Here is an 18948-nt window from a genome sequence, read left to right on the forward strand (position 1 = left end):
GTGTGTGGGGACTCCCAAGGTTCTCCTGATTCTTCCAAATCTAGAGAATACCTGATTGCTTTCCTCCCACCTAATAACTGAATTACCTTTCCTGGGGCCACCTTGTTGAACCACCCAGTTGTCAGGTGGCTCCTTCTAAGGAAGCACAGACAGTTGTTGGTGTCAAAGGATGTTGTGGTCTTTGGACATGATCCCGATTTGAATTTCAACCAACTCCTCACATCTCTCTGATGGGGTACAGTAATAGAACAGAAGTCAATGGGAGATCAGCATGCACTCAGATTCCAGATTCTGAAAGGGAACAAAAATCAAACCCTCCATTCTTTGCCTCTGCACCATGTCTAATAACCAACATGCTAAGAAACCAGGCTTTATCAGCCCAACAAAACTAAACATAAAGTAACAACTCTCAATAACCACATAACAAACAACAGGTACTTTATGAATGCTTAAGTCTAATAAAAATAACAAATTAATATTTTTAAAATTTTTTTAATGTTTTTATTTTTTATTTTTGAGACAGAGAGAGAGAGAGAGAGAGAGAGAGACAGAGCACAAGCAGGGGAGGGGCAGAAAGAGGGGGAGACACAGAATCCGAAACAGGCTCCAGACTCTGAGCTGTCAGCACAGAGCCTGACATGGGGCTTGAACCCACAAACCATGACATCATGACCTGAGCCAAAGTCAGACACTTAACCGACTGAGCCACCCAGGCGCCCCAAAAGTTAATATTTATTAAACTGTATACTTTCTAAGTCCAAATTATCTAACATCTTACTAAAATTTAACATACACTGTGAAGTGTCCATTTTGTATCTGAATATCCATGCAGAGGACTGACTTACCTTTTCTAATACAGATCAGTTCATGTACGCCACAGGTTCTTTCTCCACCTGTTAAAAAAAAATTTGTTAGAAGTTAAAAAGAGGACATAATGTGAATGTGACTATTACAAAGAACTGTTTTAAATTAGCTTCTACCAATGACCTCAGGGAAAAAAGGTTACTAATTTTCCTTAAACTCAGCTATATAACTATATTTGGAATTTTCCCGAACCCATAAATTAAGATCTTATAAAGTCTTGGAATGAAGACACTTCATTCAAGTATGTTATTTTTAAATGGCAGTCTTCTCAAGAACAAATATCATATCGCCATTTCCTAAGTACCTCTTCACACCACCTAGAAGAAACACCGTAGGACCCACTTTTGTACTTGAGGTTTAATATATACAGGTAAATTACTATGGAGGGACCAACCTTGTAAAGACACTATAGTTTATCACATACATGGTATAAAATGAAATGTAACCTTTCCCCATTCTTCAGCTACCCACTCTTATAAGTCTGTAAAAAGATACATTTAAAAAATAGGATGATAAAAACAAATTTAACAAAAAGCTTACTTTGAGTATAATTAATATAAAAAGTATTCTATCATAAAATTAATATTATTGGTCACTGTAGAAATAGATATTCCTTCATTCTGAAACAGAATGCCCCTACTTTAAATGAATGTAAGCTAAATGAAATTTTGTAGTGTTCTATATATGCATGACCTTATAATTATGCTGTGAATTATGTTTAAACTTTGCATAATAGAAATATTAAATAATTTAATCTTAGCTCATTACAAAAGTTAAGTTATAAGAAACAGAAATATCTTACAGCAGTAACATGAGGTAAAATCCATGATATCCACTAAAAAAAGTAGGTCATCTGAGAAGCAAGGTAAAAAACCAGAAAACAGTATTTCTATTGCTAAAGTAGGTTAGATCTACATTCTAATTTGGTTGTAACAACGCCGTGTTTGTGATTATTATCAACACTATAGACTAATCACCAGTTATCAGGAAGATAGACTTAGCAAGAAGAAATACCTACCTTAAAGCTCTGATTATAAAATGCCTATTATTCAGCAAATCTCAGTGTAAATACATTGGGTCCTTACTAATTAGAATATTACCAATGAGCAACCACTGATTACTTGCTGAAGGGCAAGAACAAGCTGTAACTGTATACTACATATCTTTAATATTGAGAAGACACTAGTCAAAAACTAGAAGGAGAATGTTTACCAAATTACAGAAGAAACTACTTTCAAGAGATTTGGAAGAATCATGTAACAACAATAAAATAACTATGCTGATGCCATCACTGATGTTTTCACAGGCTACATAAAAATATTTTTTATATGGTCATTAAGGCCTATTCTCCAGAAGATAACACCTACAACTTAGTTTGCCTTATGTATTTAATTCATGTTCATAAGACTGTACTTGTTAAAGCCTGTATTTAAAACCAGACTTTCAGGGCACCTTGGTGGCTCAGTTAAGTGAAGCATCCGACTTCACTCATATCATGAACTCACAGTTTGTGAGTTCGAGCCCCATCTCAGGCTCTCTGCTGTCAGCACAGAGCCCACTTCAGATCCTCTGTCCTCCTCTCTCTCTGCGCCCCTCACCCCTCTCAAAAATAAACATTAAAAAAAAAAAAACCAGACTTTCCCCCATATTTAATGCAAATCAGTTAGGTTTTAGTATACACATCTAATCTCAAATATAAGCGCATAGTTTGTACAGCCTAAGTGCTAATGGTAACATAAAACTATTAACAGTAACATAAACTATTAGAACCTAAGACTTTTCTCAAAACTATAAAATGACAAGGAAAGCTAACTCCCGCTTTTAAATTATTCGATTCATCTATATCAAATGAAAGAACTTCATAAATAAAAAACTAAGTAAAATAATTACTATATTTTAAATTTACAGCCAATAGATAATTGTCAAATGTGTCAAAGTAGCACAAAAATCACATAACTAGAAAAAGTGAGACTGTGCTCTACTCTTCCTGATATTTGTCCCAAAAATTCTAACCAACAAGGGAGATCTCAGTGATGTACATGTGGAAGTCAAGAGCAATCACTATTATTACTGAAATGGAAAGGAATATTAAGGACAAATAAATGCCAGGCAATAAAGTAAAATTTAGGAAAAAACAAAAAAAAAAAACCCTCCCTTTTAAAAGTACAAAAGAAGAAACACAGAAAGCTAAATAAAATTTACTATATTACTGGACCATGAAATCGATATTCCTTTGGTTTTCAATCCTTTTTGAGACCAGTAAGAGTGTTTAGGAAAAAATATGCATTCTATATGCTAAATGTGTATGTTTTAAAGTATGTGTTTGAGAGTCAAAGGCTTAAATACTTTTTCAATCAGAGATAGTGAACCGTGTATAAACTTTATGCCTTGTTTTAAAATCTCTAAAAATAAATCTGAAAAGTTTCCAAGTGAGTCAAATTTGCAAGCAAAAGGCAAGTCATTGTAGGCATAGCTTGACTTAGATATGGTGGCAATTCAAAAAGTGGTTTACTGATTTTGAGAGTATAATGCATAAGGGGAATGATTTTTTGAGGTAGATACATATGTATATATATGTATGTATAGATACATATATAACAAATATGTATATCAAATATATAGAAGAATGATTACTTGTATATCAAATACATAGAAGAATGATTATTTTTATTCAGCTATTATTGGCATATAACACTGTGTAAGTTCAAGATGCACAAGCTGATTTGATACATTTACATATCGCAATGATTACCACCATAGCATTAGCTAACACCTCTATCACATTACATAATTACCAGTTGTTTGTTGTAGTCACAATTAAGATCTAGTCTGTTAGCAATTTTTAAGTTTATAACACAGAATTGCTGTCTAAAACCACTATACTGTGCATTAGATCTCCAGGACTTATTTATCTACAGGTTGCAAGTTTTTTCCCTTAAACATCTTTCCAATTCCCCCACATCTCCCAGACCCTGGTAACCACCATTCCACTCTCTGTTTTTACAAGTTCAGCTTTGGTAGATTCCACATTTAAGTGATACTATACACTATTTGTCTTTTATTTTTATTTTTTTGGATTTAAAGGAATTTCTTTCTTTTTTTGTCTTAATATGAAATTTATTGTCAAATTGGTTTCCATATAACACCCAGTGCTCATACCAACAGGTGCCCTCCTCAATGCCCATCACCCACTTTCCCCTCCCTCCCACCCCCCATCAACCCTCAGTTTATTCTCAGTTTTTAAGAGTCTCTTATGGTTTGCCTCCTTCCCTCTCTGTAACTTTTTTTCCCCTTCCCCTATGTCTTTTATTTTTAATGTTTACTTATTTTTGAAAGAGAGGGACACAGCATGAGTGGGGGTGGGGCAGAGAGAGAAGGAGACACAGAATCCAAAGCAGGCTCCAGGCTCTGAGCTGTCAGCACAGAGCCCAATGAACCCACAAACCATGAGATCATGACCACAGCTGAGGTCGGACACCCAACCTACTGAGCCGCCCAGGCGCCCCACTATTTGTCTTTTTGTAGTGAGTGACTGAAATAAGTGACTTATTTCACTTATCATAATGCCTTCAATCAAGGTCCATCCATGTTGGCAGGACTTCCTTCTTTTTAGGTCTGAGAGATATTCCATTGTATATACATACACCACATTTTTATCCATCTATCCGCTGATGGACACTCAGGTTGTTTCCTTATCTTAGCTATTGTGAATAATGCTATAATAAACATGGAAGCACAGATACCTCTTCAATATATTCTTTTCATTTCCTTTGGATACATACCCATTTGTGGCACTGCTGTATCTCATGGTAGTTCTATTTTTAATTTTTTAAGGAACCTCCATGCTGTTTTCTGCAGTGGCTGAACGAATTTGGAGGAATGAGTACTTAATGTAATAAATTAGCCAATCTCTTTTTTTTTTTAATTTTGTTTTAATCTTTATTTATTTTTGAGAGAGAGAGAGTACAAGTAGGGGAGGAACAGAGAGAGTGGGTGACATTGAATTCGAACGAGGCTCCAGGCTCTGTGCACAGAGCCTGACGCAGGGCTTGAACTCACGAACCACGAGTTCATGACCTGAGCTGAAGTCAGACACTCAACCGCTCAACCGACTGAGCCACCCAGGCACCCCTAGCCAATCTCTTTAGAAAGAGATGTCTTCTGTTAAAATGAATAATTATCCCCCAAATGAACTCATATAAATAAAAATTTTCAGACATCAAATTTACTTCAAAGACATAACAATAATGAAGACTTGGAGACCATAACAGAATGACAGAATATAAAAAGGCTAGAAGTCAGAAATAAAGTTGTCTAGCTCAATCCAGATAAACAAACTGAACCACTAAACGTTAAGTAGAGTTGCCCAGGGTCACTAGTTTATTGCCAGAAAAAATAATTAGTACACTAGGGTTAACACAGTAAGAAATTTAAATATCAATTTTTCTTCACTTTTACAAATAAAACAAAAATTATGTAATTGTTTTCTAACCCTCTCAGGTAATTAAAATACAAGTCAGTTTCTCAAAACTATTCTTGGAGATAATACCAGCATTGCTCTTGAAATAATCATCTCAGCAACATGGAAATGAGAGATAGAAAATGACAAGCTTAGTCAAAGTTACCATCTTTTCCCTCAGGCAAACCCATGTAGGAGCATAATATAAACTGGCAGAATCCTCTACAATTGGCGTAAGTACATAGTGTAAGAGGAAATAGATGTGTATGGGCACACACACACATACATACATGCTGCGAATGTGCGCATGTGTGTGTTTGTGTATGAATGGACACATGATTGAGAGTGTGCCTGGGAACTAGGAATTTCTTTTTAAGTGGAGACGAGGTGGGTGATAGGGACTTACAAAGTATGTACTTTTCCATATGCCTACATAAGGAAAACATGTGGGGAGCCTGGGTGGCTCAGTTAAGCATCTGACTCTTGATTTCTACTCTCTGGTCATGATCTCACGGATTCATGAGATCAAGCCCCATGTCAGGCTCTGTGATGACAGCACAGAGCCCGCTTGGGATTCTCTCTGCTGCTGCTCTGCTTGTGCGTGCGCACACACTTGCTGTCTAAATAAATAAATAAACTTTAAAAAAAAAAAAAAGAAGGAAAATATGCAGTGATGCTCTAGTCCCATCAAAATATGGCCAGGTATACAAAAATGCAATTAAACCCAAAGATTTAGTTCATTGAAAATGGATCTAGGAGTCCTTTCTGAAATTGACTTTATTTTGTCTACCATGCTAACTTTGACCAATAACCTAAGTCACTACAATTTACAGGCAATATTAACTTCTCAAACAGCACAAGGCTACTTTAGAAATACCTTAAATTCTACCTTATCTAAAGATCAGCAAAACACATGCATTAAAGTGGTCAAAATTAAATTAATGTCTAGCTTACACTGATAAACTGTTACAGCTAATTGTTATAGCTATATATAATAAGCATGAAATGTTAAATATTTCCTGTTAATGTTGCCAACTACCACCTTCCCCAACCAATTTAACTCATTTAGACCACAGTCACTAATCTATAGATACTTTTCAGTTTTAACCCTAATTAAGTTATTCAAGGAATGATACCAATTTTGGTGCCTAATTGAAAGCACAGTATTATGGAAAGACCATGGTTTCTGAATTGAGTCAGGCTTCAGTTTTCAAGTCAGCATCACCTAGTATTGTCTTTGTAAACCTTGTGCCTGCAAGAAAAAATAAAAATAACTAAACACATTTGTAAAGTAGTAATAATAGTTAACTCCAGGATGGAAAATAGCTTTCCTATCGTATACCAATTCTGGGCTATTAAAAGTAGCTGCTGGCATGGGGTGGAGGGCAATGTTGAGGATTCTGAAACAAAGTTGATACTTGGTAGGGAGATGTTAAAAAGACACTTGAAGGAAACAGATGACTACTACAGGAGAAACCGAGAACAGTGCCATGCATTTGCCGTCCACACTGTGATAATGGATAGATGATGCCTAGCCCATGGTGAGCACCAAAAAATGTTAATTCCCTTTGCATTCCTCACAAGGACAAAACTCAAAGAAAACTTAGACTTATGCCTAGAGACAGAAAAGATTCTGTATGTTTTCTTCTCTTCTACAGCATTAGTTACCAGTTAATTTCAAACACTCTCCTGTGTAAATATTCCAAAATAAACATTAATCTTCTCATACTTCTTAACTTATCCTCTTTTTAGAAATTTTCTTAAAAATAACAACAACAACAACAAACTTTTGGGCCTCCAGTCCTCTGGGAGTTATCCTCCCAAATTGGAATTCTTTTATTTTTTATTGTTGCTACTCAATTACTAGAGTTAAAATAATCTGAATAAGTATTTTCTCTCTTTTTTTAAAGTGTTTATTTATTTATTTTGAGAGAGGGGTAGAGAGAAAGAGGGAAGAGAGAATCCCTGTCTCTGCACTGTCAGCGCAGAGCCCAACACAGGGCTCGACCCCAGGAACCATAAGATCATGACCTGAGCCAAAATCAAGAGTCTGATGCTTAACTAACTGATTCACCCAGGCGCCCCTGAATAAGTCCTTCCTATATTTACTTTTACAAACTCTTTTTATTTATAACATTCCTATACCATAGCCTAAGTTTTGAGACATATATTCAGCACCATTCCAGCATCACACAGAACAACCAAGTGTACCTCTTTTCATAACAATATCTTAGAGTACTTTATAATTTGCAAATCTTGCTAAGTATATCTTTTGATCCATATAAGTTCCTATAAATTTATTCAATAATTTTTTTCCAGGAGGTACAAGTTTATCTTATAAAAGTAAATTTATTGTTCACAAACATAACCCATTTTTCCTACTTCTGAGCCACTTTTACTTCAGTTTTTAAGTTAATTAAGTTTTTGACTGTTTAGATGCTCATTAAGATAACACCATAAATCCCTGAATAAGTATATGCTCAAAAAAAAAGGGAGCATACTACTGGGGAGCATGAGTGGCTCAGCTGGTTGAGCGACCGACTTTGGCTCAGGCCATCTCAGTGTTCCCGAGTTCTGTGCTGTAGCCCAGAGCTCGCTTCAGATCCTCTGTCCCCCCTCTCTGTCCCTCCCCTGCTTGCAGGTGCATACTCACTGTCTCCCAAAAATAAATCTAAAAAACTTAAAAAAGGTATTCTACTTAATTTTCTACTTAAAACACCTGTGTTTTGACTACTCCACCAGTTCATTTGTTAAAATTACTAATATGCATTATTGTATTAGTAAGTTCAAAATGCTGAAGATAATTTTTCATTAAAATCCTCTATCTCCTGATGACTCCTAATACAGCCTTACAACTGTAATGTTCTGAATGTACATATGGATCTTAGAAGTTTGTTTTTAAATAACTTCCTAAATAAACAAATTCCTGATGACAGTTTGCTGCGTTGTCACTATTCCTTCTTAAAAAAAAAAGTCAATCAAGGGTTCCAATTTTTTAGGTTTCAATTAAGATTTTACTACACATACATACGAAATACGCACATAATTATCTTATTCAAAAGTCTACAATGTTTCATTGACAGTAGTTTGCTGAATCTGACGTTCTCCCCCACAGGCTTGTCACGTTAGGTATAAACTAGGTAGGACTTGGGAGTGGAGGAAAGAATGAAGTCAGCTAACTGGAAATCTTCGAAGACAGTCTACTATGCTACTACACATATGCTATGGACAAACACTACAATCACTTTAAAGAAAACAATAACGCAAGCAGCATTACTCAACAAACAAATAAGCCAACATGTGGTTCTCTGGCTTTCTATGCCGGCCTGTGCCACTGTGTTCTAACACTACCTAAACCAATGAAAAAAGGAAATGTTTCTTAATGCAACTGCTTCTCTAATGTTCCCTAGGTTTTTTCTAATTTGGTTTAGTGAGTTAGGACAGAAACCTTAAATAGACTGTAAATTATTCAAGAGTAATTACAGAGAGAGGTCTCTGAACAAACATACCTCACATCTAGACATATCCTAAATCTCTGCAAAACATCAGGAATTTTATACCTGCCGAAAGTCAAAATATCCCTTTTAGGAATATCATTGGTTACACTGAACTGTAAATCCTCCAGAAATAAACTGCTCGATAAACTGTCTCATTCTGCCACAGACTGCAGACAGGCATGACTTTCTATCATCCCCCATTACATCCTAATGAGCTCTTACAATAACATGGAAAGTAGGAAAGGAGTGTGATGTTCTCCCTCAGGACTTGTAGCAGAACATGTTTGTATTGGGATTTCTTAATTCGATACTTCAAAAGTCCAAATTCTGCCTTGGAAATCTTAGAGTCACAACAAACCTTCAAAAGCACCTCAGAATTGTACTGATGATTAAAGAAGTACGTATGTGGAAGTGTGTGGTAAACGACAAAGTGCCTTATGAATAAAAGGTATACATACACACACACATACACACACAGATTCTTTCTAATATAGTTTTCTTTTATAACTTTAAAAAATGTTACCCAGAGAGGTAAAGTAGTTAACGTTGATATACAGCACATTAACAATAACAGTGAGTACTTTTACCTCTATTTTGATAATCCTATGGAAGTCAGAAAAATGTGGAGTGAGGGAAGGAGGGGCATAGGTCAGATCATTAAAGGCCTGCTCTAACCTGAGGTTTTAAATAATTTATATGTTACAAAGATAACTAGCAACAGTTCAGAATATGGGTTGGAAGGAACCCTAAAACTGGTGCTAACAAGAATAGCTAGGAAACTAATACAAGCCCTTTAATGAGGGGGAATAAACTAAAGTATAAGCACGAAGCATCATAAATTCGTTTGAGATGTAGACTTGGCAGGACTTAGTGATCAACAAGATGTGGGGGTGAATTTTAAGACAAGGTTGATTTCCAGATTTCTATCTCAGATGTCTGGTTACTTAAAAATGACACTCAGATGGTAAATTTGCATAGAGTGGGGATACAGAAACTGGATGTGGTGGCTGTGATGACAACTTTAGGACATTTTGAATGTCCCAAACTAAATATTTTGGATTGTTGTGGAACACCCATGATATCTAGCTACTATCTGATAATATAAATTAGTAAAACTCTGTGTGCTTTTATTAACAGTGCACTTTTATTTGCTTTTTTAAAGTCTACTTATTTGGGGGTGGGGGGGAGAGCACAGAGTCTGATACAGGGCTTGAACCCACCAACTGTGAGATCATGATGTGAGCTGAAACCAAGAGTCAGATGCTTAACCAATGGAGCCACCCAGGCGCCCCAACACTTTTCATTTTTTTTAAGTTTTTATTTAAATTCCAGTTAACATACAGTGTAGTATTAGTTTCAGGGGTACAATATAGTGATTCCACACTTCCATACATCACTCGGTTCTCATCACAAGAATTAATAGTGCACTTTTAATTTACTGCTCCAGAAAGCTGAACTAGAAGGACTAGTAGATAGACAGAAGTTAATGAATGGCAGATTTTTGGTCAAATACATCTGGGAATCAATGCAATCAACATCTATAATTTACAGAATTCCATTATAACTATTCAAAAAATATTTGTGGACTATATACTATACTCAGATACTGTGTAAAATGTAAGGAGTAAAAAAATGAAGAAGATATTACCTTCTGGAATTGACAGGAAAGACAAATTATAAACAAGTAATTACAAAATTACTCAATATGTGCAATTACAGCAGTATGTGGAGAAGATGAGAACAGGATTAAGAATGGAAACACAGGGGCACCTGGGTGGCTCAGTCGGTTGAGCGTCTGACTTCAGCTCAGGTCATAATCTCATGGTTCACTGAGTTTGAGCCCCGCATCAGGCTCTCTGCTGTCAGCACAGAACCTGCTTCGGATCCTCTATCCCCCACTCTCTCTGCCCCTCCCCTGCTCTCTCTCTCTCAAAAATAAATAGAAACATTGAAAAAAAAAAAAAAAGAATGGAAACACAAAGAACATTAGGCAAAGAAGATGAAGGAAAGACTGAGAAGTAATCAAGAGAGAGGAGACAATTTCCTAAACACAGGAAATGGTTAACAATGCCAGACTGACAAAGGCCAACATTACAAGAATTAATACACTGGATGAAAACTATAGGTCTTGATAGGCTAGAGCAGACCAATGATTCCCAACATGATTACCACCAGACCTCTAGGGTAACAATAAGGATCTGTAAACTATTCAATATTTCAAAATGCTTTCTCAAAATTGTACTTTAATTTAAGATAGGTGGGGTGCCTGGGTGGCTCAGTCGGTTAAGCGTCCGACTTCAGCTCAGGTCATGATCTCACGGTCCGTGAGTTCGAGCCCCGCGTCGGGCTCTGTGCTGACGGCTCAGAGCCTGGAGCCCGTTTCAGATTCTGTGTCTCCCTCTCTCTCTGACCCTCCCCTGTTCATGCTCTGTCTCTCTCTGTCTCAAAAATAAATAAACGTTAAAAAAAAAAATTAAAAAAAAAAAGATAGGACTAAATTCTTTTTTTTTTAATGTTTATTTTTGAGAGAGAGAAGAGACAGAGAGAGAGAGAGAGAGACAGAGAGAGAGAGAGACAGAGAGAGAGAGAGAGAGAGAGAGAGAGAGGAGGACACAGAATCCAAAGTAGGCTTCAGGCTCCAGGCTGTCAGCACAGAGCCCAACATGCGGCTCAAACTCACGAACCATGAAATCATGACCTAAGCTGAAGCTGGACACTTAACTGAATGAGCCACCCAGGCACCCCTAGAACTAACTTCTTTACCTCTGACTGGAATTATATTAGATCAGTGTGGTAACACCATCATCGTATATTTGTCTGAGTCCTGACTAGCACTTACTTTCTGATAAAAGGAGGAAGTGAATGATTACTTAGTACGTACAATATGGGTTTTACATAAAGGAGGAAATAAAAGTAACCCTCAGTACTTAAAAATCTAAATTCAAGGGCTAAAATGTGGAGCCAGAGCTAGGAAGAATATGCTTAACAGATACAAATGATCTGTTCTTTGAGTCAAAACACCGGTTTGCTATGCAAGGGACTGAAGACACCTGATGTGAAAGAAGTCCAGGTGAAAGAGACTCTATGGTTTTGGTTCATTTCAACCTCATCTTGAGCCAACATACAGTTCCAAAAAGGCTATGCTAATATTAAGCTACATTAATAGGATTATGCACAAGATAAGAAATGGCAGAACAGTTTTAAATGTATGCTACTCAGCAACCCATCTGGAATGGATTTCATTTCAAACTTTAAAACATACATACAACTATACACCATCCAGAGGAAGAGCTGGTTATTCTGTCTAGAAAGTGTTCAAAAGTTGTCTTCAAATGGCAGAAGGGATGTCATGTATATAGGGAATAGAGGGCTTTTAATTTATTGCTCCAAACGGCAGATCTAGGAGTAGTAGTTAGACAGAAGTTACTGAATGGCAGGTTTTTGGTCAAATTCAAAGACCTCATGAACTGTAAGAATTATACTTCCACTTGGCAGACATTGTTCAATGTCCACTGGCACATGAGTTCAATAAATTCATCCCCATTGAGTGTTTTTATACAAAAGATGATTCATCCTTTGTTGTTCACACCGTATTGTAATTACATGACTAAAATTATCTGTCTCCCCAACTAGAACATGTGCTCCTTGAGGGAAGGAGTGCAGTCTTAGTCATCTTTATGGCCCCATAGAGTCCAGCACAGAACACTGAGTACAGCTAGTGCTCATTAAGTCTGCTGAATTAACAGGTGAATGAAGGGACTGAATGTTTTAAGAACCACTTCATTGGGAAGAAGGTTGAATGAGATGCCCCCTTGGGCCACTAAAATCCTAAAATGTCTCTAGTACAAAGCCATCATCCAGAGTTCATTTTACTTCATAAAACAGCATGGGAGGGGTGCCTGGGTGGCTCAGTTGGTTGAGCCTCTGACTTCAGCTCAGGTCATGATCTCGCAGTTCGTGAGTTCGAGCCCCGCATCAGGCTCTGTGCTGATAGCTCAGAGCCTGGAGCCTGCTTCAGATTCTGTGTCTCCCCCTCTCAGTGCACCACCCCCCTGCCCGTTCATGCTCTGTCTCTCTCTGTCTCAAAAATAAATAAACATTAAAAAAATTAAAAAAAAAAAACAGCATGGGAATGTGCTGGGTGGAGGGTGCGGGGGGCAGGTGGTGGCTCGGTTGGTTTTAAGCGTCCGACTACAGCTCAAGTCATGATCTTGCGGTTCATGAGTTGGAGCCCCATGTCAGGCTCTGTGCTGACAGCTGGGAGCCTGGAGCCTGCTTCAGATTCTGTGTCTCCTTCTCTCTCTCTGCCTCTCCCCTGCTCAAGCTCTGTTTCTCTCTCCCTCTCAAAAATAAATAAACATTAAAAACAATTAAAAAAAAAAAGTGTTCCGGTATGTAATAAACAGCACAGTTAGACTAACCTGACCTGACATCTTTATTTGAAATGCTAATACTAACTTTAGTCTCTATACCAAACTAGAAAAAGTATAATTTCCAATCTTTATATTAAGAAGACTTTGACAAATGTTTAAGTATTAAAAAACCGATGAGAGTATCTAAAACACAGAAGAATCTCTAGGAGAATTTCAAAAATCTTGTTCCTTAAACATACTAGTAGTAAAAGGCAGAACAAAATGCCATCAGTTAACATAAAAAAAGGAATCAATCACATTTAACTGTGGGGTAGGAAAGACTGAGAAAAAGAGGAAAAACTAAAATATATCAAGAAATTACAAGTTACAAGATCATATCCAGATGCTATTATACCTTCCGCATAAACCTTTTTAGCTTTACCACATCATTAAGAAATACTACCACAAACTGGTTGGGGAAATAAAGTACGAAACATTAATCAGTGGATTTGGTTGCTGGATTTTTAACCTCTAGTAAAAAGTACAATAAGGAAAAGAGTTTGAAAGTACCACTCTGGGTAACAGGAATATCAAAGGTTATGAAATAGATCTTGTTCCCAGTGCTAGCCATAGTTTTGGCTAAAGTAGCTATTTGAAATGTGTGAATGTGTCTGAAATGCGTGTCTTGCATATAATAGGTAGAATCTCTTAAATAAGCATAAACACAGCTAAAGTTATTTTGGAGGATGCAGGATCTGACAAAAAGGAACCCCCAGAGCTGCATGTTACTGGTGATGAGTCAGTCACCAAGATGGGAAGTGCTCTGAAAAGTTTTGTTTACGAGGAACACACATAAAATCTGAGCTAATGAGGATACAGCCAAAGGTACCTCGAACATCTGTACAGATGATGTGAATCTGTACACACGGACGTGCACCCAGGTAAATTTTACAAACTACTTTCACTGTCTGAGTTAAGCTCAGAAGGACACAGGCTGGAAGATGGTGCAGTCTTTCACATAAACATCCTAGCCGTGTGATACTAATTTTCACAATATCCTCCTTAAAAGCAAAGCAAAATACAGACACTTCCAAAAACATGGAACAAGAAGAAAATACACTCTGATGGCAACTACCTCATCTGGCTAGGTGGTAAACACTAAGTATTTCGAAAATACGAGTATTGTTGACACTAACACTTAGTGGACTGATACACACGCAGGATTCTAAGAGCGTGCGTTTGTTATTTCAGATGTATTTACTTCTCTTTCCCAGAGAAAAAGCAGTTTTGAGTGTTAGGGGAAAAAACACTTGCGGAAATTAACTTCATCCCAAATTTCCTAGCCCCCTAACAGCAGCAGAGGGGAATGGACGAAGAGTGCGGTCCAGCGTCAGCTCCAGAGCAGGGACTAAGAATGGTTAGGACTGGGACAGCAAAACTGGACTTCCAGTTTGGCAGCAAAGCGGGTACTTGCCGGAGGAGGGGGTACGGGGGGTGGGCGATGGAAGGGGCTAAGCCCCGCGGTCCCTCGCTCCCCGGGCCCGTCCCGCGGGGCTCTGCAGGGCCGCACCGGAGCCCCACTCGGCGCCGCCAGGCACCGCACCTGTCAGGCGCACCGGCTCCTCCCCGCGCCGGGCCCCGGGCCGAGGCCGACTGGACCGCCAGGGCCGGAGCAAGTCGGGCGGACCCGCGGCGCCGCTCCGCCCACCCGTCTCCCGAGACGCGGTCTGGACCCCTGCGCCTCCCCAGCCGGCTCCCCTCCCGCAGGCAAGCGCCCCACCCGCGCCACGGCCTCCCGGGAGCCTCGGAGCCCCGCTCCCTGGGCGTTCCCCCTCCTCCCTCACCGCGGCCGGCCTCCACTTACCTTCAATCGCCATGATGTGCTCGCCATGGACCGCACCAACTGGATGGCGGGGGCGGCGGGCCGGCGTGCGGGCGGAAGACGCACGGAGTCCGCCAGCCAGAGGGGCGGGGCAGGCCCCGCAAACGCCCGGCTGCGCAGCCCGGAGGGGAGCCGCGGGCGGGGCGGGCTGGGACGGGGCGGAGGAGGGGCGCCCCGAGCGTCCGACTGCTGGCCGCCGAAGAAATGGAACCTTCCCGGGCTGCCGCCGCCGCTGGCGGCACGTGACGCCGCCCCGCCCCCACCCCGCCACCCCCACAGCGCCTCGCGCCGGGATTCAAAATAGGTGCCCAGTCTGGGGAGCCCCGGCACCTTCGCCAGAGACCGGCCCGAGGCGCACTGAGCATGTGCAGGAGGCTCCGACTCGCTTGGCCCGGGGCTTCCCCGGGCCCAGGACCACGGCGGAGGCGTACGCATCTCGGGTGCTGGCAGCATCCGTAGCCGAAGAAGGAGGAGAGTAGGGAAAGGATGTGGTCAGGACCATGGACAGGTCTCCTCGCTTGAAGACTGGGCTCGGGGATTCCCACCCAATGACTCCTTGTTTAGGTAATCTGAAGGTCTGTTTTGGTTTTGCTTTGCTTTGCCTGAATCAGCCAAGTACTCGCCTCAGATCTCTGCTCTGGGGTGAAGAGACAGCTAGTTGGCAAAGAGCAAACAGGAGAAAGGCATCCTAAGGACAGCAGCTTCCGTTGCGCTCCCCCTATCTCTGTTTCTCTCTTTCTCTCTCTCTCTCTCTCTCTCTCACTGTCTCTGTCTCTGTCACACGCACACACACACGCACACATTTCTGATAAAGCTTGCCACTACCCTGAGCTTGGTTTCCACTTTGGAAATAGGAGTTGATATTTATCTCCACATTATAAACCCACCTTGAGGCCATACAAAAGTAGGGATCAGACAGTTTTGATAAAGGGCCTGAAAAGCATGTCACATGCAGCTTTTTAAAAAATCTACAAACCTGTGGGTGTTATGAACAGTTACAGGCCAATCTAGAACACAGCAACACTTAGCCCCTTCATTTTTTACCTAAAGTACTTGAACCACTCAACCATTTACCCAATTCCCAACTTCATTTGGTACTGAGAGTCTGGACAATCAACAACATTGAGGAATATGGACTTAACTGATTCTGAAATGAAGAGAAAATGATAACTCCTAGCGCCAAATAGCTATATTGGGGACTGACACAAAGAAGAAAAGATTTTGCACTTATGTAAGTGAGGTTGGACTGTAAATCTAGAGCAGAACTGTCTTTCATTGCTTTTATATAATCCCTCCCTCAGTCACAGCTTATGTTCAATTAGACATTCATTCTTTACCATTTTCATTAATTCAGTGAATATTTACTGAACCAGGAACTGTATACTAAAAGCAGGCTACAAGCAAGAGTTGTTATTTAAGGAACAAATTGTACCCAGAAAATATTTAAACGTCCATATTTCAGGAAAGCTGTGTGTGTGTGTGTGTGAGAGAGAGAGAGAGACAGACAGATTATCTATGAAATATAGGTAAAATATGTATAGTGCCAAAGATATTTTCTCCAGGTAACCTCCCTTAAAAATGTCTTGAACTCTAAAGCATGTGTTTGAACTTGAAACTGACAGTTCTGAGTTTATGGTTTCTGACTGGCTCTGAGTAATCCAATTGTTCAACCTTTTTAAGAATTTCATATGGAAAGTCAGAAAGACCTAATTATTATTATTTCATCACCAACACACAAGTTACTATATATATAACCAAGTTGTGTGAGCTTCCATGCCCAGGTTAATATCACCATAGTTTGCTCAGGAAATTAATTTGTACATGTGTGGTGCATTTGAGCTTTAAACTTGTTAAATTCAGGAATTTAGGCCAAGGCTATTCAGCACTGATGACATTTTCCCCCAGATTAGAATACAGAATTCCCTTTGCCAACATTACCTTTAAAACAAAACAAAACAAAACAAAAAACTGTGCTCTCCAAATTTCTAATTGGAAATTTTCTATGAAACCAGTCATGGACAATATCATATGGCTTACCTTCACTTTCCAACATTCATATAGCTGCTAAGTTTGCTTATCTGCCATTTGGAATTGAGATTTATCTTCTTATACATACAATCCTATTTCTGAAGTATGCTATGGGTTTGATACTTTTAATTTGATACTTACAATTACATTACAATTTAAATGTTTTACATTTTGGGGTACCTGGCTGACTCAGTTGATAGGGTATATGACTCTTGGTCATGTTGGATGGAGAGTTTACATACAAAATAAATAAAATCTTTACAAAAAATACATAAATGTTTTTTATTTTACTGATTACCTACTGACATTATTTTTTCTAATTTACACCTGGTACCTCTAAATTATTTAGTCTATATACCTTTATGCACTAGGGGATATTCAAGAACTGCTTCCTTTTAAATTCTTCATTCTTCTGAAGCAGGACCATTTTCCTACACCATACACAAAAATAAACTCAAAATGGATGAAAGACCTAACTGTGAGGCAGAAAACCATCACAACCCTGGAGGAGAAAACAGGCAACAACCTCTTTGACTTCAACCACAGCAATTTCTTGCTCGACACATCTCCAAAGGCAAGGGAATTAAACGCAAAAATGAACTATTGGGACTTCATCAAGATAAAAAGCTTCTGCACCGCAAAAGAAACAATCAACAAAACTAAAATCCAACCGATGGAATGGGAGAAGATATTTGCAAGTGACATATCGGATAAAGGGTTAGTATCCAAAATCTATAAAAAACTTAGCAAACTCAATACCCAAAAAAACAAATAATCCAGTGAAGAAATGGGCAGAAGACATGAACAGACACTTTTCCAAAGAAGACTTCAAGATGGCCAACAGACACATGAAAAGATGCTCAACATCACTCATCATCAGGGAAATACAAATCAAAACCACATTGAGATACCACCTCGTACCAGTCAGAGTGGCTAAAATGAACAGCTCAGGAAACAACAGATGCTGGTGAGGATGTGGAGAAATGAGAACCCTCTTGCACTGTTGGTGGAAATGCAAACTGGTGCAGCTGCTCTGTGGAGGTTCCTCAAAAAATTAAAAATAGAACTACCCTACAACCCAGCAATAGTGCTACTAGGAATTTACCCAAAGAATACAGGAGTGCTGATTCAGAGGGGCACATGTACCCCAAGGTTTATAGCAGCACTTTCAACAATGGCCAAATTATGGAAAGAGCCCAAATGTCCATCAACTGATGAATGGATAAAGAAGACATGAAAAGATTCCATTTACAATGGAATACTACTTGGCAATGAGAAAGAATGAAATGCTGCCATTTGCAGCAACATGGTTAGAACTGGAGAGTATTATGCTAAGTGAAATAAGTCAGTCAGAGAAAGATATATCATATGTTTTCACTCATATGTGGATCTTAAGGAACTTAACAGAAGACCGTGGGGGAAAGGAAGGGGAAAAAATAGTTTCAAACAGAGAGGGAGGGAGGCAAACTATAAGAGACTCTTAAATACAGAGAACAAACTGAGGGTTGATGTGGGGGACAGGGGAGAGAGAGAAAAATGGGTGATGGGCATTGAGGAGAACACTTGTTGCAATGAGCACTGGGTGTTGTATGTAAGCAAAGAATCACGGAATCTACCCCCAAAACCAAGAGCACACTGTATATACTGTATGTTAGCTAACATGACAATAAATTATATATATATAAAAATAAATTCTTCATTCTTCTTTATTAATAAGTTTATTTGCAAAATAGTTTCCAAACACATAGTTCAAGCAGTTACCCAATTTTCCCCACCATGTGTTGTGCGGACAGGGGTTGAGATGGGAAAATAAAAATAAAAGAAGTCAATGTAATTCCCTTACTTGTGATTCAGAAATGGAAATGT

At 39.1% G+C, this 18948-nt stretch overlaps 1 protein-coding gene across 3 annotated transcripts in view; it reads right to left on the reverse strand.

The window, feature by feature from the left end:
• SYT14 (synaptotagmin 14) overlaps positions 1-15218 on the reverse strand; it is a 245136-nt gene extending 229918 nt beyond the window's left edge. Inside the window, exons 1-3 of one of the 3 annotated variants that reach the window (XM_023248113.2) lie at positions 15037-15218; positions 846-893; positions 87-291 (exon numbers count right to left, since the gene is read on the reverse strand). Coding sequence is in view for 2 of the 3 variants with exons in the window: in XM_023248111.2 (XP_023103879.1) it covers positions 846-893; positions 15037-15049 (61 nt within the window). In the remaining variant the exon portion in view is untranslated. The remainder of the gene's footprint in view (positions 1-86; positions 292-845; positions 894-15036) is intronic. The other 2 variants (XM_023248111.2, XM_023248112.2) reach the window with 2 other exon arrangements.
• Between the last annotated feature and the right edge of the window lie 3730 nt (positions 15219-18948).

Source organism: Felis catus, chromosome F1, assembly GCF_018350175.1.
Source record: "Felis catus isolate Fca126 chromosome F1, F.catus_Fca126_mat1.0, whole genome shotgun sequence".
Classification (NCBI taxonomy): Eukaryota; Metazoa; Chordata; class Mammalia; order Carnivora; family Felidae; genus Felis; species Felis catus.